The 24777-nt window shown below is 43.0% G+C and overlaps 1 protein-coding gene across 1 annotated transcript in view; it reads right to left on the reverse strand.

Moving 5' to 3' along the window:
• Window positions 1-22457, reverse strand: part of LOC124045622 (unconventional myosin-XVI-like) — a 217297-nt gene extending 194840 nt beyond the window's left edge. Inside the window, 1 exon segment of the mRNA XM_046365059.1 lies at window positions 22338-22457. Within this exon segment, the coding sequence (XP_046221015.1) occupies window positions 22338-22374 (37 nt within the window). The 5' untranslated portion in view covers window positions 22375-22457.
• Between the last annotated feature and the right edge of the window lie 2320 nt (window positions 22458-24777).

The following is a 24777-nucleotide window of genomic DNA, read 5'->3' on the forward strand; positions in this document are numbered from 1 at the left end:
CGCCGTGGTTCCGATGCTTTCTTCCATTCCAAGCTGCTTTCAAAACACCAACCTCTGCTGGACACTGTACTTACAGATACCGTTAGGATTTTGTACATGTAGTTTTACCTGACCTGTAGCTTAGCAGGTAGAGTAGGGAACTATGGAACATTCAAGGACTTGAGGTTAGAGGTCAAATCCTGTTGAAGGCACACATTTATTTATTTTTTCAATCGAAACCACACTTTCTGTACTGCTGTTCAAATAATGTTTTATTTAGTATAATATAAGCTTCTGTCTCAAGTCCCCTAAATAATGCTTTAGATTCCATTTTTTTAGATTGTAAACTTAAAGAGAAAAAGGGATGCATGATGTAAGATGCAAACCTGGTAAAGCCATCGATTTATTGCTGAACAGAGTTCAGACGAAAACAGTGGAGAAGGAAATGCATCGGATAACCACACGCTGCTATTTATTGCTGAACAGCAGATGTCACTAATATGCATTGTGTTCGAAAAATGAAGCTCCGAGTATGGAACCATTTTCTGTCTCAATTTGGTAAAAGCTCCAAAGCCTTCAGAAAGCCTGGGTTTCTTCCCTTCACTACAGTTTAATAGTCACTGTGCTCCTGTGTTATACTGTGTTTCATTGTTCTGGCATCGAGTACCGTTAATAATATCTCAGTATTGTATTGGCACTATCCAGAAATAGTCAGAGATATATCATAAGATACAGTGCCTTCAGGAAGTATTCACAGTGCCTTCAGGAAGTATTCACAGTGCCTTCAGGAAGTATTCACAGTGCCTTCAGGAAGTATTCACAGTGCCTTCAGGAAGTATTCACAGTGCCTTCAGGAAGTATACACACCCTTGACTGTTTCCACATGTTGTTTTACAGTCTGAATTTAAAATGGATACAATTGGGATTTTGTGTCACTGGCCAACAAACACCACCCCCATAATGTGAAAGTGGAATTATGTTTTTATACGTTTTGACAAATTAATTTAAATGAAAAGCGTTAATGTCTCAAGTCAACAAGTATTCATTCAACCCCTTTATTATGGCAAGCCGAAAGAAGTTCAAGAGTAAAACTTTGCTGAGCAAGTCACATAATAAGCTGGACTTATCTATGTGCAATATTAGTGTTGAATATGATTTTTTAATGACTACCTCATCTCTGTACCCCACATATACAATCATCTGTAAGGTCCTTCAGTCAAGCAGTGCATTTCAAACACAGATTCAACCACAAAGACCAGGGAGGTTTTCAAAGTAAAAGTCAGATTGCAAAAAATGTGGCAAAGAAATTATGGTGGCTGCATCATGTTATGGGTATGCTTGTAATCAGCAAGGACTAGGGATTTTATTTAGGATAAAAATTAACAGAACAGAGCTAACTACAGGCAAACACCTAGAGGAAAACCTGGTTCAGTCTGCTTTCCAACAGACCCTGGGAAACAAATTCACCTTTCAGCAGGACAGAAACCGAAACACAAAGCCAAATCTACACTGGAGTTGCTTACCAAGATGACATTGAATGTTTCTGAGTGGCCTAGTTACGGTTTTGATTTAAATTGGCTTGAAAATGGCTGTCTAGCAATGATCAACAACCAACTTGACAGAGCTTGAAAATTGTTTTTAAGAATAATGTGCAAATATTGTACAATCCAATTAGAGACTTACCCAAAAAGACTCACATCTGTAATCTCTGCCAAAGGTGATTCTAACATGTATTGAGTCAGGGGTATGAATACATACATAAATGAGATATTTCTGTATTTAATTTTAAAAACATTTTCCAAAATATCTAAAAACAAGTTATAATTGTGTCTGTTTGGGATTTTGAGTGTAGGTGTGTGAAAGAAAGAAAGACAAATATTGAATACATTTTGAATTGTATTGTGGAATAAGTCAAAGGCTATGAATACTTCCTGAAGGCAATGTTTCTTGTAATTACAATCACTGTGAAGACCAATGCATTCTTAACCCCTAAAAGTGTAAGCCTTTGGGCCACGTCACTAAGCTGACATATGGAATTGTTTTACGATGGTCATACCATGGCTCATTTAGCTATTTGATTTGGAATTTTATGACCCCTGAAGGTATCCCCCCAATATTTGAGAAAATATAGAATGTGTCCTTTACTACTATAGCCTATAAAAACACATTGAATAGCACATTCATGAATGGCAAAACAGAGGCAAAGTGTCAGTCCTATTTCTAGAAGATATAAGAAAGTGTGTTGGCACAAAACTACTTCCATACTTACATTCATTTTTTAAAATGGTACCAGGTTACCTTCAGACAAGTCATATGACACTTGTGGGGGCTGTGGAGCAAAACAGCGAACACCATCATGTTTGTGAGAGTGTCATCTTTTTTAAATGACTTCGTAGGCTAAACCGTTTTCGAACCCATGAAGAGTAGCTGTTGCCTTGGCAACCGCTAATGGGGATCCAGAGTAAAGAGAAATACATTCAGACGTTACAGACGTTTTCTTCAGAAGACTGATTTCCGGGATGTCTCCTGGTCTGACAAACAGCGCCGTAGCGCTGCCACTTTCCGCCACGGCTGTGGAAGTCCAACATGGACGGATGCAGTGCATTGAGATAGATATATCTACTTTAAACAGACACATTTTGATGGGGATTTGTATTGTGTTAATTGCGATCGACTCGAAAGGATTAACTCCAACAAAATGGTCTGTTACGGTTTTCAGAAATGTTTTGCTTGCCATAACTGTAATAGGTTATTTTTGATCAACCTTGGTTGAACGCACTGACTGTAAGTTGCTAAGGACTAGAGCAACCGCTAAATAACCAAAATGTCAATATAAATGTCAAAATGAAAACCTATAAAGAATACTGGGTAATATGTTGCTGTAGCCAGTAATATGCTGTAAATTATATTACAGTAAAAAATGTGGTACCGTAAAATGGATTACAGTAGGTGTACTGTAAAAATACATTACAGTAATTTCCTGGCCAATTGTTGCCAGTAAATTACTTACATGAAAGGTTTTACAGTGCCTATTCATGCATGACAGTTCTATAAGGATGGGTTGAGGCAGGGCTGTTCCACTGACCTATGAGCCCACTCATGTGTCTGCTTCAGCACACATCAAACATGAGAACCCACACACCTGCCTCATTCCTATCCCTCTCGCTCTCACGCTCACTCGCTCTCACGCTCACTCGCTCTCCTTTTTCTTCCATTCATTTCTCTCTATCTGCCCTTTGAGTTCACCTTCAACCCTAATCTGGACTCTTTCTCTCTTACACACTCGCACGCACGCACACATACACACACTTGTCAAACAACCAACACATTTCAGCCTTTGAGAAAATAATAATTCAGAGAGGGAGGAAAGGAGAAAAGCAGGGGAAAGAAACAACAGGGAAATAGAGGAGAGAGGTATAGATCGAGGAAATGATTAACCAATCCCCTTCCCTGGCAGCCTTTTCCTCTACCGCTTTCACAGATATATCTCCTTCTATCTCTCTCTACGTCCCTGGCTCCCTCTGTCTCCTAATCTCTTAGTCATGCACCATCATCCGTTCTTGCACTCTTTTTTTATCTCCTTTATTCACCTCCTCCCTGACTCATAATCTGTCCCTCTTTCTCCTTTCATCAACTGTCACTTATCCTCCTGTCCTTACATCCACGTCTCCCCTTCCTGTCCCCATCCTCACATTTCTCTCAGTATCGCCTCTCTCCCATCTCTCTCCCTCTTTCTCGATTAGTCTTTCCATTCCTCTCTTTCACTCTTTCCCCTCATCTCTCTCGGCATCCCTCTCTTTCGCTCTTCTCTCTCTCCAGCCATTCCTCTCTTTTCCCGATCTCTCTCCCTGCAGTTCTGCTCTACCTTTCTGTCTGTCACTCGAGCTGAATTACCCAGGAGCCTCCCGCTACCTGCCGCATTCACCGGGCAGCGTCACACAGCTACCGCACTCTGTCTGCAGCAAGCTCACACACCCACCGACAGTACACACGTAACACACCCACCGACAGTACACACGTAACACACCCACCGACAGTACACACGTAACACACATCCCGCACACCCACAAACACATTGCAGAGACACACACACACAAAAACATAATTGCGCACACCCACACAGGCAAAAACCACTCTCGCTCCCACACACAACTACACACACACACAAATGGCACAAGCTGGCTACATCAGAATGTAATATCAGAGGCACATTGGCTCACCATTACTATGCATGACACTATCATACCAAATGTTACACAGGTAGATTACATTAGAAACTGCCAGAGACAATCACATCATGCTCTCATACACACAAGATAGGCATGAGCTAATACAGGCAACCTGTCACTTTCTCTCTCTCTCTCTCTCTCTCTCTCTCTCTCTCTCTCTCTCTCTCTCTCTCACACACACACACTTGCATCTGCTACACACTGACATAAACAACAGTAGCAACTACTAGACAAATAGAGAGAGTAAAATGTAGAGAGACAGAAAAGGGAGGACAGCTGTCCAGATCTTACTTACAGCATTTGAGAAAATGGTAGTGGGACATGTTCTCCTTGTACCAGTCAGTCAGTCAGATAGTCAGATAGTCAGAGAGTGAGACAGACAGAGGCAGCCACAGGTTCCTTCCTTCCAGCTCTGGTTAAGCTAACAGCAGTGCTAGTAAACTTGCACAATGCATTATTCATTCAGCTGCTCTGCTCTGCATTATTCACTATAGGACTCGGGTTGCAGCAGAGCAGACAGACACACTCAGCAGGCACACACAACATCGCAGGGCTGCAACGCTTGCAGCTCTTGCAGCTCTCCCAGCCATCGGTCAGATAACCACCACACAACCTCTCCCCAACCATGACCGGCGCACGTGCTCAGTGTGCGTCACTGACTGACAGCGCGGTAGACCCACCCCCAGTGCAACACACCCCCCTGACGCAATGCTCCACACATTCAGAGAGATACACACCACAGACACGAATGCAATGTGCCTGACACACACACCTCCTACTGCTTTTCTTGAGCTGAAAACAAAAGAGACGGAATGAATTGCTGTGCCTCTTCACGAGAGAGAGAGAGAGAGAGAGAGAGAGAGAGAGAGAGAGAGAGAGAGAGAGAGAGAGAGAGAGAGAGAGAGAGAGAGAGAGAGAGAGAGAGAGAGAGAGAGAGAGAGAGAGAGAGAGAGAGAGAGAGAGAGAGAGACAGAGACAGAGACAGAAACAGAGACAGAGACAGAGACAGAGACAGAGACAGAGACAGAGACAGAGACAGAGACAGGATGAGAGGAGAAAGAGGGAGAATGGAAAAGGAGGAAGCAAAGGGTAGAAAGCAATTAAGAGAGCTTTAGAAAAAGAGGGATAGGCAGGTAGAGTGTGAAACAATAGGAAAAGGAGGGAAAACAGAGAGAGATATAGGTAGAAAGATGGCAAGAGAGAAGGAGGAAGCAAGCTAGAGAGGAAACGATAGAGGGAGGTAGAGAGGAGAGAGGGATGCTCAGCTGCAGCAGTGCGGCTCTGCTCTGTTCTTAGTGCCGTGACTGGCTAAGTGTTCACCAATGGTTCTTTAACTGGCCAATATATTTGCTCTATAGATAAGCCTGGTTGCCATTTAACAACAGGTCACACCCTCCATCATACATCTTTCACCCCCTCTCTCATACAGCACAATCGCAGCAGTGTGTTTGTGTGTATGTCTGTGTGAGTGTGTCTGTAAGTTTACTGCAAAAATATATTTTAGCCGGTGAGGAGAGACTGATTTGCATGTATGAATATGTTCGCTGCAACATAGCAAAGAGGCTTTGTGTGTGTGTGTGTGTGTGTGTGTGTGTGTGTGTGTGTGTGTGTGTGTGTGTGTGTGTGTGTGTGTGTGTGTGTGTGTGTGTGTGTGTGTGTGTGTGTGTGTGTGTGTGTGTGTGTGTGTGTGTGTGTGTGTGTGTGTGTGTGTGTGTGTGTGTGTGTGTGTGTGTGTGTGTGTGTGGTATCCCTGTATGTGTGCAGCTTCATTTTATGGATTGTGTGACTAAATCTGGATTTTGACATACATTTTGAATCTGTGCCACTGTGCTACAGGGTCTACTGGTGTATCTCTCAGTGTGTGTGTGTGTGTGTGTGTGTGTGTGTGTGTGTGTGTGTGTGTGTGTGTGTGTGTGTGTGTGTGTGTGTGTGTGTGTGTGTGTGTGTGTGTGTGTGTGTGTGTGTGTGTGTGTGTGTGTGTGTGTGTGTGTGTGTGTGTGTGTGTGTGTGTGTGTGTGTGTGTGTGTGTGTGTGTGTGTAGGGACTGGTATATCGTGAGAGTGATTGTTTTTCTTCTACCATCCTGTCAACTTCTGCTACTCCAACCTACATGTAACACACCTGGCAGATGGAGAGAGAGAGAGGGACAGAGGAGGGGGATTACGGATGACAGTGTAGTGACAGTAAGAACAATGGAGATGGGGAGAAAGACAGCAAAACAAAGAGAGAGACAGAGAGGGAAAGAAAGAGAGAGAGAAAGAAAGAAAGAAAGTAAGAGATTGAGTGAGAGAGAGAGAGGAAGCATCTGAGACATGCTAGAGTAAATCCTGTCATATGAAATCAGGTCACAAAATCTTTGCTTCTCCTCCAACACAGGAGCCAAAAACAGCAGCCACAACATGCCTTCAACATCCAGCGCATCACCCTTAGAGAGTAGCATGTGTGCATTGTGTTCGTGTGCATTGTGCTTGTAGTAAATTAATGATGAATATCAACAACCCAGTTTGAGAGAGAGAGAGAGAGAGAGAGAGAGAGAGAGAGAGAGAGAGAGAGAGAGAGAGAGAGAGAGAGAGAGAGAGTAGGAGAGAAAGGAATCGGGAGTGATGGATAAGAAGGTATAGAGATGAAAGGAAGAATATAGGAGAGACGGAGACCCTGTTTGTCTGGTTTACTCTGTCTGTTGAGAAGGTCAGCCCACGGAGAGGGCCAGCGGGGATCACCTGATTCTCTGGAGGGTAACAACATGCCCCCCCCCCAAGAAACCCCTGTCTATGTATGTTTACATGCTCACTAGTCATTCAATATTAAACTGATTATGGCAGTAGGCCGAGTATGAAAATAGTCATGTAAACACCTTACTCTACTTATCTTAATTGGCATATGGTCAAAATCGAAGAAAGCATATTGGTTTTCTGAGCAACCTTTCTAATTATTAGGACATGTAAACAGCTTAAATCTGCGTTCCATCTGTGTAATAATAGCTAGATGTAATGAAAGTTTAAGTTCGTTTTACATTATCTAATTTTGTGCCTGCCATAGGCTTCTCCGCAAGCAGTTTGCTATCTAGCTGGCTAAAAAAGCAAGCAAGCTAGCCGTTTCCCACATCTCCCCCATAATCAGATTTAAAAATAAAATGCCCCGGTATGTATTTGTATACTTGCAGGTGTAACCTACAACATTATCCAAGTTTGATATGCTGCTTGAATGTATTCGCTGTAGGGGGGGTGAATCTTTGGATGACATTTGGATCCTTAACATTTAGGCAAAATCTCTAACCCAAATGTTTTTTTTAAATCACAGTTCAGTTATCAAAACTAACACTAACAGGTCATGATCATCATCACTAAGGGAAGTAAGTACAAAGTGCTGTCAACCACCATACGTGGCATTGACAACAGATTGTTGGACGTCTATGAACGTGCTGTCATACATCACTTTAACTATTCATCACATTAATGAGAAGTCCCATGTACTGACAACTGAAAACATGGGGGAGAGGGGCACTGCAGAGAACCTAAAATGATATTAACTACCATTGTTGGTGAGTGGGTGGGGGACAGCAGGAAGGTAAGCAGCGTCTGGTAAGTTGCCAGGACTGTGGTAGATTGAACTGCACTGCCCCCTAGCGGTCATACGAAGGATCATATCTGAATTGTGAATTCACGTCATTTTCTGAGTTTTTCTTGCGGTTTAAAATATTTAAAAATTGCACCTTTAACCTGTTACTCCTACCCCCCTACTTTTTCGAACATTCTGTTAAAAATCGTGCAACATTTCAGCGCCCTGCTGCTCATGCCAGGAATATAGTATATGCATATGATTAGTATGTGTTGATAGAAAACACTCAGACGTTTATAAAACTGGTTAAAACTGGTTAAATCACGGCTGTGACTATAACAGAACGTGCGTTTCATCGAAAAGCGCAGGAAAATCTGATCACTAAAAATGGAAATATATATCCATCCGCCACTTCAACCCATTGATAAAGGCGAACCACATTAAATGGGGCTGAGGTTGCAATACCTACAGCTTCCACACGATGTCAACAGTCTTGTCATTTGCCTAGGCTTTGTTTCTTGGTCAAACGAAGAAGAGCCAAGCCATTTGTTCAGGTCTCCAACCGGATATTTTGGTTGAGATTTACCCGGACATTATTTCCAGACGTACCCCATATAGAATATACATCGCCTCGTGATCAATTTGATCGCTTATTAACGTGTACTAATACCTAAAGTTGCATTACAAAAGTATTTCGAAGTGTTTTGTGAAAGTTTATCGTCAACTTTTTTAATTTAAAAAAATGACGTTACGTTATAAGACGCTATTTTTTTTCGTTTATCACACAGTCTTCATAGATCGATATCTAGGCTATATATGGACCGATTTAATCGAAAAAAAGACCCAATAGTGATTATGGGACATCTAGGAGTGCCAACAAAGACGATGGTCAAAGGTAATGAATGTTTTATATTTTATTTGTGCGGTTTGTGTAGCGACGACTATGCTAATTATTTTGTTTACGTCCCCTGCGGGTCTTTTGGGGTGTTACGTGCTATCAGATAATAGCTTCTCATGCTTTTGCCGAAAAGCATTTTTGAAATCTGACTTGTTGCCTGGATTCACAACGAGTGTAGCTTTAATTCAATACCCTGCATGTGTATTTTAATGAACGTTTGAGTTTTAACTAGTACTATTAGCATTTAGCGTAGCTCATTTGCATTTCCAGATGTCTAGATGGGACGCCTGCGTGTCAGGTAGGAGCAAGAGGTTTTAACATTAACATTGTACATTTGTCACATCACTAATTTGCTCCCTTATCAGATAAAACTAGAATGTCATCATATTTTCTCATGGCTACAGCTGTTTTTACCATTTCAAAATAGCAGTGAATCACCTAGTAATAACTTTGAAACAAAATACCATTTTGGGGGATTCTAATAAGGCTATATGATGTTGTATGGTTTATTGTCCCTGGGATTATATTTGGTTATCAATTCAAAACAGACTGTTCATTTGATGCACAGACTGCTCTGTCTCTGTGTGAGACTCCTTTCAGGAAGTGTCTTTCTGTCTGTCTGTGTGTCCGTCTGTCAGTCTCTAAACTGACATTGACTCCTGACCGTCAGTGAGCGGTGGTCCTGTAGAGTACAGATGTGTAGATGGCTGTCAGGGGAAGGCTCTGTACCTGTCACTAAACACTCAGACACATCTATCTCATATAAAGGAGTAGATATTACGTATAACCACAAAGCATCTTTACACACAATCATCCAAACATGACATCATGTATGTCATATAATTTGGAGTAAGAAGTCATATTTTATTAATGATGACCATTGTATTGAATAGCACCTTCCACCTATTCTCTGATTTATACAGCAGCATATGACAGCTGAGAGATCAGTGTTTATGGTATCAACAATGTCTAGACTTTCCCTCTGGGATTCACTCTACCATCATCTCTCTGCCAGAACCAGAGAGGTCATTCAGTGTGTGTGTGTGTGTGTGTGTGTGTGTGTGTGTGTGTGTGTGTGTGTGTGTGTGTGTGTGTGTGTGTGTGTGTGTGTGTGTGTGTGTGTGTGTGTGTGTGTGTGTGTGTGTGCGTGTGCGTGTGCGTGTGCGTGTGCGTGTGCGTGTGTGTGTGTGTGTGTGTGTGTGTGTGTGTGTGTGTGTAAAGGTCACACTGTGATTGATATTGGCTAAGGCACAATGCTTCACACCAGGCGCGGCTCGCTTGTGAATGTCTCAACTTGTTACCACGGTGACACGGTTTATTCCTACAAGCTCTAAAAGTCTCATGTCAGAATTAGATGTTTATCCGTTTCACAAATGTCAAATTTCATATTTGTTTCAAACTTAAAATGTCAAAGTGCTTAAGGTTACGTTTAGGAATTAACTACACATTTTTATGGTTAGGCATTAACTCCAAATGGTTAAAATAAGTGTTGCATCCTAAAATGATGAGTTCCTTTACTGAAGACTCCGAAGCGTGATTATAATAAATAGAACAGATTTATTTCATGTTCTCCTTAACACATCCCAGTTGACTACTCTCTACAGTGTCTTCAGCCCAACTCCCCAATACTTAATTGAACTTTAACCACCCTTTAACCTCGTAATCCAATCACTTCAATGTAAGAACGGAAATCCCATTGTCATTTGTTTATTCACATAACTCAACCCCTGCAAAAAAATCCCATTTCTTATTTGCAACCATTTTAAATCTAAACTCATTAACACATAACACATTTCTCAATCCACCACAGTAAGGTTGAAGGTTTGGATAGGCTTGAAAAGAAAAATTCAGGAACAACTTTCTATCGCTGGTTTTGTACATACAACCTTTGGACTCAGATGCTTATAGCCTTTCGCCGTCCCTGTCAACAACACTCACTGTTGCCTCTAGTGGCAGGTTTCCTTGACAACTCCTGAAGTCCTCAGACATGGATGGACGTCCAACACTAACTTGTATCATGGTGACCTGCCTGGTGAGCTGACACTCTTTATCCCTCCTTCACTCTTAACACACACCCAACACACATACACCCACCTAACACACATACACCCACCCAACACACATACACCCACCCAACACACATACACCCACCCAACACACATACACCCACCCAACACACATACACCCACCCAACACACATACACCCACCCAACACACATACACCCACCCAACACACATACACCCACCTAACACACATACACCCACCTAACACACATACACCCACCTAACACACATACACCCACCTAACACACATACACCCACCCAACACACATACACCCACCCAACACACATACACCCACCCAACACACATACACCCACCCAACACACATACACCCACCCAAACACACATACACCCACCCAACACACATACACCCACCCAACACACATACACCCACCCAACACACATACACCCACCCAACACACATACACCCACCCAACACACATACACCCACCTAACACACATACACCCACCTAACACACATACACCCACCCAACACACATACACCCACCCAACACACATACACCCACCTAACAACACATACACCCACCTAACACACATACACCCACCCAACACACATACACCCACCTAACACACATACACCCACCCAACACACATACACCCACCTAACACACATACACCCACCTAACACACATACACCCACCTAACACACATACACCCACCCAACACACATACACCCACCCAACACACATACACCCACCCAACACACATACACCCACCCAACACACATACACCCACCCAACACACATACACCCACCTAACACACATACACCCACCCAACACACATACACCCACCCAACACACATACACCCACCCAACACACATACACCCACCTAACACACATACACCCACCCAACACACATACACCCACCCAACACACATACACCCACCTAACACACATACACCCAACTAACACACATACACCCACCTAACACACATACACCCACCTAACACACATACACCCACCCAACACACATACACCCACCTAACACACATACACCCACCCAACACACATACACCCACCTAACACACATACACCCAACTAACACACATACACCCACCCTACACACATACACCCACCCAACACACATACACCCACCCAACACACATACACCCACCCTACACACATACACCCACCCAACACACATACACCCACCCAACACACATACACCCACCCAACACACATACACCCACCTAACACACATACACCCAACTAACACACATACACCCACCCTACACACATACACCCACCCAACACACATACACCCACCCAACACACATACACCCACCCAACACACATACACCCACCCAACACACATACACCCACCCAATACACATAGCACAAGTACACACACCCAACACACATACATGCACCCACACACACATAACACACATACACCCACCCAATACACATAGCACACGTACACACACCCAACACAAATACATGCACCCACACACACATAACACACATACACCCACCAAACACACATGCACCCACCCACCCAACACACATACACCCACCCAACACACACACACACACACACACACACACACACACACACACACACACACACACACACACACACACACACACACACACACACACACACACACACACACACACACACACACACACACACACAACACACATACACCCAATACACATACACCCACCCAACCTACACACACACGCCCAACACACATACACCCACCCAATACACACATGCATCCACCCAACACACACATGCATCCACCCAACACACACACACACACACACACACACACACACACACACACACACACACACACACACACACACACACACACACACACACACACACACACACACACACACACACACACACACAAACACACACCCAACACACACACACCCAACACACACCCACCCAACACACACCCAACACACCCACATACACCCACCCACCACATATACACCCACCCAATACACATACACCCACCCAACACACAACACACCCACATACACCCACCCACCACATATACACCCACCCAATACACATACACCCACCCAACACACACACACAACACACATTCACCCACCCAATACACACACACCCAACACACATACACCCACCCAATACACACATGCATCCACCCAACACACATACACCCACCCACCACACATACACCCACCCACCCAACACACATACACCCACCCAATACACATACACCCACCCAACACACATACACCCACCGAATACACACATGCACCCACCACACATGCACCCACCCAATACACACCCAACATACATACACCCACCCACCCAACACACATACTCCCACCCACACACACCCAACATACATACGCCCACCCACACACACCCAACATACATATACACCCACCCACCCAAGCACACAAACACATAGTAAGCTGATGAGGATCCACTGCATTCTACTTTGGTCAACACAAACAGTAGGCCTACAGCACAAACAAACAAATACAGTGCACACAAACCTTTGCATTGGCCATTGATGCTGATATTCATCAATAACACACTTTAGTGGTACTGTCAAAAGACCCAAACATGTACAAGATATACAGTATAATTATCTTCTTAATGTGTCTTTGTGACCGTAACACTAGCAATGCACCATGTCACAGTAGAGTTAGTAAGACAACGACAGTGAGAATAATTGTAACAGTGTGACAAATTGTGAAATTTGGTCCCAATTTAAAGAACTTACTTGTAGACTAATCTATGAATCTGTGTTGCTATGCAGGCACATCCTAATGTTGAGTCTCGCGCCATGACTGTAATCAGGTCAAGTACTGACAGAGACATCTACTGTGTTCTATTAACCAGCTAGAATCACGTGTGTGTGTGTGTGTGTGTGTGTGTGTGTGTGTGTGTGTGTGTGTGTGTGTGTGTGTGTGTGTGTGTGTGTGTGTGTGTGTGTGTGTGTGTGTGTGTGTGTGTGTGTGTGTGTGTGTGTGTGTGTGTGTGTGTGTGTGTGTGTGTGTGTGTGTGTGTGTGTGTGAGTGAGTGTGTGTGTGTGTGTGAGTGAGTGAGTGAGTGAGTGAGTGAGTGAGTGAGTGAGTGAGTGAGTGAGTGAGTGAGTGAGTGAGTGAGTGAGTGAGTGGTTGAGAATGCATGCTTTCTAAGAGGAGTGAGGTTTAGTGTCAGTCGGCTGTCAACTGATGCTCCTGCTGACACACATCAATATCACCATAGTATCAACACCTTCCTTCTGATGGGAATCAATACTGAGACAACCTTATCCTGACAACAACCGATTGGGCTCCACCTGTGCAGAGTACATGCCTTCTTGCCCTTCCTGTCTCCAAAGTACCCTCTTCAGTGGTGGTAAAATTCCCCTCATCTATGCTTCAGAAACAGAAATTTGCGCGTCTTGATAGTTGACCAGTAGCCAGTCATCAGCATTGGCTGAAAAACAGGTGCGCATATCCAGATTTGTGACCAGAATAACTAGTTTCATTTCCTCCAGTTTTGCCAGGCAAGTTTATCATTCATATGAAATACAGTTTAGCAATCTACTGACTCATCTTTGCCAGAACAATATGCTACCTGGCGATTTGATTGATCATTTTCATATTTCAGATCAGATTGGGTGGCTACTGGCTATATGTCTAAAGATATGCAGCTGTAACATCGTACCTCCTTCAATATATTGGGAGGAAAATGTAACGTATCCTGGCAAATGTATTAAGATATTTGTGAGGAAGAACAGGGCTACCCGGCTGGCAATGAGCACTTTGCAGGCTGGCTGCCCCCCAACGTGATGGCGCTGTACAGACAGAACATGCTATCCATCTGGTCCTGATACAAGGAGGATGTATGAATCTGCTTGCTCTGAACTCTAAGGAAGTGATAAGATATATCCCTAATTGAAATTGGCTACTAACATGAATGACTTTCAGCTCAAAATGCAGGTGTAAAACAAAGTTTATTTTTGTAAGCTATGTTGCGTTTTGAAAATGCATCACCGTTTATGGCTGGAATGACAGGCTACATTGAGATTGTGTGTGTATGTTCACGTGTGCATGTGTGTGCGCGGAGGGGCTTGCAAGTTTTGGGGATTGCAGGTGAAAAAGTTTGAAACCCACTGGGATACATGATAGTGGAAACACATGGAGTTAGGTTGGATATAGTCAATAGTAGGCTATAGTATTTCTGACAATTTTCTATTTTGACTGAAATTGTGTTGATCATTGTTTATGAGTGCAGCATTTATTCCAGTTCAAAATAGTTCAGCAAAATACTTTCCTCATCAGATTGTGCTGCTTTTCCCCCTTCTTGTAATAATTGCTCAACAAGTATGTGGCCACGGTTGCTGAAGAAAAACAAAAGGGTTTGAGCACATGCCCACCAAGGGTCTGTGCTCGGCCCTGTGTGTATGTGTCATTTCAAAAGTTAGATGAGCTCTAATACAGATTAATGTTGCCAAGTAATACATTGCGTTCTTGCCCTGAACCAACGCTCGCTATTAACACTTTCTTCCCGTGGCTCTGGGAATGTTGGGCTACATTAATGAATTAACCATGAGGTGGGACCCCCTTAAATCAATTATTCATTTTGTGTGATATATTTACACAAATAAATATACATTTATTTTACAACCCAAATTTCTCATATTTTAGGGTTTGGCTGTTTGAACTGCAGATAGGCAAATGAACCAATTGGCTAAATCTCCATTTATATAAAATTAAATGCATACAGGGGTGTGTCCTCAAAACTAATTCAGGGAGAATAAGACACACTTTCTCATTAATACTGTATTCACACAAACTCTCTCTGGTGTCCATCTGGACTGGTCTGATTAGAGCCTCTCTCTGTTAATGAGACATTTCACATACACATACATACGCATGCACACACACACATCCCCCCGCCCCCCCCACACACCCATCTAATCCAATGCTCTATTATTAACTGGATTAGGTATTATCTTCCCCCTCTCTTTCCCAGTTACTGACTTTCCATCACTCTCTGTTTCCCTCCTCTCTTCCTCACTCTCTATCACCCCCCTCGCTCTCTCTGTTTCCCCCCCACGTTTTCTCATCATCCCCACCTCTCTCCCTCTGTTTCCCCCTTCTCTTCCTCACTGTCACTGATTCTCTGTCACTCTCACCTACATATTGAAGGTCATATTAAAGGGGTACTTTGGGATTTTAGCAATCAGGCACCCTTATCTACTTCCCCAGAGTCAGAAGAACATGTGGATTCCATGTTTACGTCTCTGCATACAGTTTGAAGGAAGTTGCTAACTAGTGCTAGCACAACTGCTAACAGTGGCTCGCGAAACTACCTCCATCTTCCTTCATACTGGATACAGAGACATGGCAATTGTATCTACGAGTTCATTTGACTCTGGGGGAAGTAAATAAAGGGCCTGATTGTCAAAAATCCTGATGTATCCCTTTGGCCATTTCAAAGCTCTCATAAGTCTCACTGCAATGCATTCATAGAACATGGTAGAGCAAGATGGCCTCGGGCATCATCAGGCCTGCATGGCAATGGTGATGATGTAACAGGCGATAACCAATGATGTAATAAGAAGAAGCTGGGCCCAGATTCACAAAACCTTCTTAAGAAGAAATGTTTTCCTTAACTATAAACTTAAGAAGAAAGTTAAGCAAAGTTGCTATTTCTCAAAAAGGTTAACTAGACACTTCTTCTGTAATTTCTTCTGTTTCTCCTTAATCAAAAAAATTAAGAAATTAGATTTTTTTTAAATAAAGTCATTGGAAATGTTATTAATTCCAAGATAGCTAAACCCTTGTCTTAAACTAAGGGCAGTGAGAGAAAAAGCTAATGAAAGCAATGTAACATGTTTAATTCACTCACAAACTTAATCTGAAAGTTTCACTATTGATTATTTAAACCCAATAACATGTTTTAGAACAGTAATCTCAGTAGGAAATATGCTAACATGATTGCCATTGCTAACTAGATATAGATAGCTAGCTAAAACAGTTGACTAGCAACAAACATCTTAAGAAGATTCATATTAAAATGTTTGAGAAATTTGTAGGAAAATCCTTAAATCATAAGATATTGTTGAGAAATTGCACTTATAAACTTATTTTTTTCCTTAAAAGAAGAAGCTTCTTGTTTTTGAGTAAGAAGTGTTTTGTGAATCTGGGCTCTGATGTAGTGATGTAATAATATGGTGGTGTCATTTTGCGACACTAGTGTTAGCGGTTTGTTTCCTGTTTAGGATTATGGGGTTCATTAACTGTCTGTTTCATACAACATGTTGTTCTAGAAAGTACACCATATAAACAAAAGTATGTGGACACCACTTCAACTTAATCGATTCAGCTATTTCAGCCACATCATTGCTGACAGGTGTATAAAATCAAGCGCACAGTCATGCAATATCCATAGACAAACATTGGCAGTAGAATGGCCTTACTGAAGACTTTAAACGTGGCACCGTCATAGAATGCCATCAGTAGCAACATTGACTACCAAGTTTCAAACTGCCTCTGGAAGCAACATCAGCACAATAACCCTTGAAATGGGTTCCCATGGCCGAGCAGCTGCACACAAGCCTAAGATCACCATGAGCAATGCCAAGTGTCGGCTGGAGTGGTACAAAGCTTGCCGCCATTGGACTCTAGAGCAGTGGAAACGCGTTCACCATCTGGCAGAGTGACGGATGAATCTGGGTTTGACGGATGCCAGGAGAACGCTACCTGCATGAATGCATAGTGCCAACTGTAAAGTTTGGTGGAGGAAGAATAATAGTCTGGGGCTGCTTTTCATGGTCCGAGTCCCTTAGTTCCAGTGAAGGGAAACATTAACACTCCAGAATAAAATTACACTCTAGGCGATTCTGTGCTTCTGACTTTGTGGCAACAGTTTGGGGACGGCCGTTTCTTGTTTCAGCATGACAATGACACCGTGCACAAAGCTAGGTCCACACAGAATTGGTTTGTCTAGATCGTTGTGGAAAAACTTGACTGGCCAGCACAGAGCCCTGACCTCAACCCCATCGAACACATTTGGGATGATTTGGAACGTCGACTGCAAGCCTGGCCTAATCGGCCAACATCAGTGCCAGACCTCACTAATACTTTTGTGGCTGAATGGAAGCAAATCCCCTTAACAATTTTCCAACATCTAGTGGAAAGCCTTCCCAGAAGAGTGGAGGCAGAGGGTGGACCAACTCCATATTAATACCCATGATTTTGGAATGAGATGTTCGACAAGCAGGTGTCCACAGACTAAGTCATGTAGTGTATATCCGTGTGTGTGTGTGTGTGTGTGTGTGTGTATGTATAGGAGGCTGTTATTGTGGAATATTTGGTGTACAAGCCCATGTCTAAATGAGTGAGTGTTTTGGAGGGTGTTTACTATGTAAGGAAGAGAGAGCCCACTAAAGGATTAATGTTTTTCCCTGGTCTAAAATGAGGGAGAGAGTGGTCTTGTTTCAGAGCGTGCTACGCTTCACAGCACAGCAGAGGGACAACAGGCAGAAGAATCATTCAGCTTCCTCTAGCTCCCTCCATTTGCTCTCCTCTGAAAAACAAACTCCAGCAAAGCACCAATTGCCCACACATTTGACAAGAGACAGAACCAAGCTAGTCGAGCACACTGTTATCACACACACACACACACACACACACACACACACACACACACACACACACACACACACACACACACACACACACACACACACACACACACACACACACACACACACACACACACACACACACACACACACACACACACACACACACACACACACACACACACACACACACACACGCACGCACACACACACACTACCTGGTCTAAATCCAAAGATCTCCTCAGTGTGTGTGTGTAATCTGTTTTAATCTCAGTATCATCCTGGATTACAACCTATAATCCCTCCATCTTCCCCTCCAAAAGACCAGCTCAACCCTGTGTTCCACTGAACTGGAGGCATAAATAATAGATCATAGGCGTAATAGTAAATAACAGCTTCTACTAATGATGATATTGACCCAGTTGAGACAAGGTAGACTGTTATAGGTCAACATCTCGAGGAAAAGAACACACACACTCATATGTATTAATCGACACATTAGGACCAACATGTTCGCACAGATATGCAAATATGCACACACACACACATCCCAAACACACAAACCATACAGTAACTCCAGTCTGATAAAGTACTCCGGGAAAGTGCCCTGCCTCTTCACACCATGCGCCAGTCTGCCAGTCTCCAGTGTGGCGTCAGAGGAACCAATTAGGCCACTATTCCTGATTATTCCTGTCCATGTCAGAGTAGACAGCTAGGAGTCTGCAGGCTGCCAGGCTGCTGCCAGGAACAGCGACAGATACAGCTCACAGATACAGATACAGCTCACAGATACAGATACAGCTCACAGATATAGATACAGCTCACAGATATAGATACAGCTCACAGATACAGATACAGATACAGCTCACAGATACAGATACAGATACAGATACAGATACAGCTCACAGATACAGATACAGCTCACAGATACAGATACAGCTCACAGATATAGATACAGCTCACAGATATAGATACAGCTCACAGATACAGATACAGCTCACAGATATAGATACAGCTCACAGATATAGATACAGCTCACAGATACAGATACAGCTCACAGATACAGATACAGCTCACAGATACAGATACAGCTCACAGATACAGATACAGATACAGATACAGCTCACAGATACAGATACAGCTCACAGATACAGATACAGATACAGCTCACAGATATAGATACAGCTCACAGATATAGATACAGCTCACAGATATAGATACAGCTCACAGATACAGATACAGCTCACAGATATAGATACAGATACAGCTCACAGATATAGATACAGCTCACAGATACAGATACAGATACAGATACAGCTCACAGATACAGATACAGATACAGATACAGCTCACAGATACAGATACAGCTCACAGATACAGATACAGCTCACAGATATAGATACAGCTCACAGATATAGATACAGCTCACAGATACAGATACAGCTCACAGATATAGATACAGCTCACAGATATAGATACAGCTCACAGATACAGATACAGCTCACAGATACAGATACAGCTCACAGATACAGATACAGCTCACAGATACAGATACAGATACAGATACAGCTCACAGATACAGATACAGCTCACAGATACAGATACAGATACAGCTCACAGATATAGATACAGCTCACAGATATAGATACAGCTCACAGATATAGATACAGCTCACAGATACAGATACAGCTCACAGATATAGATACAGATACAGCTCACAGATATAGATACAGCTCACAGATACAGATACAGATACAGCTCACAGATACAGATACAGCTCACAGATACAGATACAGCTCACAGATACAGATACAGCTCACAGATACAGATACAGCTCACAGATATAGATACAGCTCACAGATATAGATACAGCTCACAGATACAGATACAGCTCACAGATATAGATACAGCTCACAGATATAGATACAGCTCACAGATACAGATACAGCTCACAGATACAGATACAGCTCACAGATACAGATACAGCTCACAGATACAGATACAGATACAGCTCACAGATATAGATACAGCTCACAGATACAGATACAGCTCACAGATACAGATACAGATACAGCTCACAGATATAGATACAGCTCACAGATACAGATACAGCTCACAGATATAGATACAGATACAGCTCACAGATACAGATACAGCTCACAGATACAGATACAGATACAGCTCACAGATATAGATACAGCTCACAGATACAGATACAGCTCACAGATACAGATACAGATACAGCTCACAGATATAGATACAGATACAGCTCACAGATATAGATACAGCTCAGAGATACAGATACAGCTCACAGATACAGATACAGCTCACAGATATAGATACAGCTCACAGATACAGCTCACAGATACAGATACAGCTCACAGATACAGATACAGATACAGATACAGATACAGCTCACAGATACAGATACAGCTCACAGATACAGATACAGCTCACAGATACAGATACAGCTCACAGATACAGATACAGCTCACAGATACAGATACAGCTCACAGATATAGATACAGCTCACAGATACAGATACAGCTCACAGATATAGATACAGCTCACAGATATAGATACAGCTCACAGATACAGATACAGCTCAGCAGATACAGATAGCTCACAGATACAGCTCACAGATACAGCTCATACAGCTACAGCTCACAGATAGATACAGATACAGCTCACAGATACAGATACAGCTCACAGATACAGCTCACAGCTCACAGATACAGATACAGCTCACAGATACAGATACAGCTCACAGATATAGATACAGCTCACAGATACAGATACAGCTCACAGATACAGATACAGCTCACAGATACAGATACAGCTCACAGATACAGCTCATACAGATACTCACAGATACAGATACAGCTCAGATACAGCTCACAGATACAGATACAGATACAGCTCACAGATACAGATACAGCTTACAGATATAGATACAGCTCACAGATACAGATACAGCTCACAGATACAGATACAGCTCACAGATACAGATACAGCTCACAGATACAGATACAGCTCACAGATACAGCTCACAGATACAGATACAGCTCACAGATACAGATACAGCTCACAGATACAGATACAGCTGTATCTGTGCTCCTACAATAAATCAAACCTGACAGAAGGTTCAGAGGTCAATTGATACCCAACACTACATTCTGAGAATGTGAGACTGATTGATGTTTTTTAAAATTTACCTATCACATTTACAGAAATGTTAATTGATGTGCATTGTCCCCATCAAATGCATAAATTGTGCCACTATTAGCATCATGCTAATCTGAGTGAGAATGCCACATTCAAGTCATTACACTAAACACGGATCAACCGGTAATATCCCACTGTTAAATAAATAGCCCTGGAAACCAAACAGTTTACACATTTTGCCAAACAGTATCTCTGACATCCAAACCCAAACTATACTAACCCAACTAAAGGAGATCAAGTCTAAAATGTCCTAACGTGCCTATCTGCCTGGTAAAGCAGGAGCAGAAACAGGCCATATGTAGTGTAGCAGACAGGGAAGAGTGAAGCAGAGCAGTAATGATAGAGAGGAGAATGATTCAGGTCATTACCACTGATAGCTGAGGGGAGGGAGGGAGGGAGGGGGTAGAGAAAAGGGTGGAAAGGGGAGAAAGAAAATGAGAGAAAGAGAGAGAGATAGAGAAAGAAAGAGACAGAAAAGCAAGAAGAGTAAATAACTTAAAAGCAGCACCCACCAGTAACTAGCCATCTTTCTATCTCCATCACCCCGTTTTCGTTCAACCTTCTTCACTTCACTCCGGTAAAACAACCAGTTACACTCTTTCCTCCCCCCCCCCCTCCATGAACAGCCAGCCAGTACAAAGGACAGTATAGAATAGAGGAGGTGACACATCCTGGGCCAGAGACAATCAATAACCAACCACACAAAGGAACAACGCAAATCCCACAAGCCCCTGACACAGTCCCACAATGCAGAATTGTGAGTGGAGCGGCCTCCTCAACTTACCTTCCCCTGCCCCAGCTTGTCTAAGACTGAGAACCATGACCGCTGCTGCTACCCACTGATGCTTACTCACTCACATACACACATACTGACAGACACACGCTCTCTCTCAATGAAACACACACCGACTCTCGAACATACAAGCGAACGCAAGCACAAAACCACATATCCCCACTCACACTGGCTAACAAACAAACACACTGAGTCACAAGCAAAGACGAACACTCGCACATTGCCCCTCACATAGTGAGAATTACACGTGGCAGGAATGCAGATGATGTTGGTTATGTTGTGAAGTCACTATGTCAGCTGTTACTGCTGAAGTCATAACATTCCCAAAACTTCCCCCATCCCAACTCACTCAGCTGTCAGATCAGAGCTGGCCATGAAAAAATGAGGGAGGGAGGAGGGCTGTTGAGCCAACTGATCTGTGGGTTTCATTCTAAATGACTGTAGTCTAATACCAGGACTGTGTCCAAGTTGTTCTGTGAATCAGCCAGACCTACATGCCATTCCAAAGCATTACAGGCATCCAAATATACAGCTTTTCTCTGCTTAACACACTCTACACATGCACATGTACATGAACACACACACACATAAACACAAATTTTCCAACAGCACAAATGTGCAGCTCCTCTCTATTAGAGGCTTGACTCCACTGGCTTGTGTGCGTCTCCAGAGAGACAGAGGGTCCATCTGACCACAACCACGCAGAACAGATGACACACACACACACCAAAATCTCTCCTCTATCCCGCCCCTGCTGACCTCATTGGAGTGTAAACAAACTTCTCTGGTCGCTAAGTAACCAGCTACAACCACCTCCTCTTTAGCAGGCATGAAAAGAGGACAGGGGAAGGGGGAAGTACAGAAGAGGAGAGAGATGGAGATCAGAAAGAGAATGACAGAGGAGAGACAGAATGACAGAGAGAGAGGCAAAGAGTGTTAATCCAGGATAAGGAGGGGGGGGGAGAGCAAGCTAAAGTTGCAAAGCTTAAATATTGAACTTCTCCTCTTCTGGAAATCCAATATAAATGTTTAGTGTGAGCATAGTGCTACAACTGTATAAATATCTGAGTGTGAAGGGTTACTCTCACTGAGCTGGGCTGCAGGGAGGCGAGAAGAGACCTGGCATCCGCTACACTGAGACACACATAGTCAGTCCTCTCCTCACCGATTTAGATATATAGACTTTATTGTCCTCAAAAACCACCTTTCTCTTCATTTACCATCTTCTTAGTTATTCAATTATATTAGCTAGACCGATAGTCATTCAAAATACATCTTTCAAACGGGACCTTTCTCCTAACCACTTACTGGCTCTTCATGTGAACTTCATGTGATCTTGACACACCCTCCTAACCCATACCTTTCATTGACTGGGACTTTCTGCTATAACTTCAATTTAAAGATTGCCAGAAATGGCCCATGTATATTCATGCAGAACATTAATATTGGATGAGAGAACCCTTAGGGGTTGAGTCTGGACAGATCTGTCTGGCTCGTCACACACCTTGCACATCAACACCACCACAGGCTGGTTCTAGAACATTCCCATAATGTTCCATAACGTTCCATAATAATGTCAAGCTTCTCAGAATGTTCTTGAAACATTAACCTAAAACAAAAGCATCAGACGCCTTGAAGCTGATAGCATATCTTTACATTATAGCATTTGATCAACACATGAACATGGCACACCATTGGAATGCTATGTTTTTCCCTGCATAGCATAACATACACTGAGAAATGTATGGACTAAAAACTATTCCAAAATAGCCCACAGAGATGTTCATGTGGCTGTATGATGACTTTCAGCTGTGATGTCCCTTATGTTTTGTTTCCATCATCTCAGCCATGTTGTGTTTCCCCTATATAGATTGAGCATTTTGATTGGTTAAACCATGACCTTTAACCCCTAACCTATAACCCCGATTGTCAGTCCGTCTGGGGTCAAGGCAGGCCAGGCTAGTCATCAATTGGAGGTCAGCGACTCCATATAAAATGAAACTGTCATTGTGGTGTTGTTGCTATTGAATGCCAGCGCGTTGAATGCATCAAAGCACCAGTAAACCAGCTTAATTTTACCCCATTTTATACACATTAAATCAGTGTAATTGCTAACAGATTCCCATGTACTGATCTGTGTGTCCCTCTATCTAATCCCGGCCTCCATTTATTTATTTTCTGCATGGACACGCTTTTAAAATTGCACATTTAAGACCTGCCCCCCACCGCTTCTGAAAAAAAGTCCTAGGGGAAACACTGCACAGCACACACATCCTTAGTATTTCATGGTATATTTAGAACCATGACAACTGCACAGCCATTTGCCTGTCCTTTCATTCCCTATAGCCAGGAGCAATAACCTCACCCCCAACCCCCACCCACACACACACCGACCCACCCACACACCCCGACCCACCCGCACGCACGCACA

The sequence above is a fragment of the Oncorhynchus gorbuscha genome, linkage group LG01 (genome assembly GCF_021184085.1).
Source record: "Oncorhynchus gorbuscha isolate QuinsamMale2020 ecotype Even-year linkage group LG01, OgorEven_v1.0, whole genome shotgun sequence".
Lineage (NCBI taxonomy): Eukaryota > Metazoa > Chordata > Actinopteri > Salmoniformes > Salmonidae > Oncorhynchus > Oncorhynchus gorbuscha.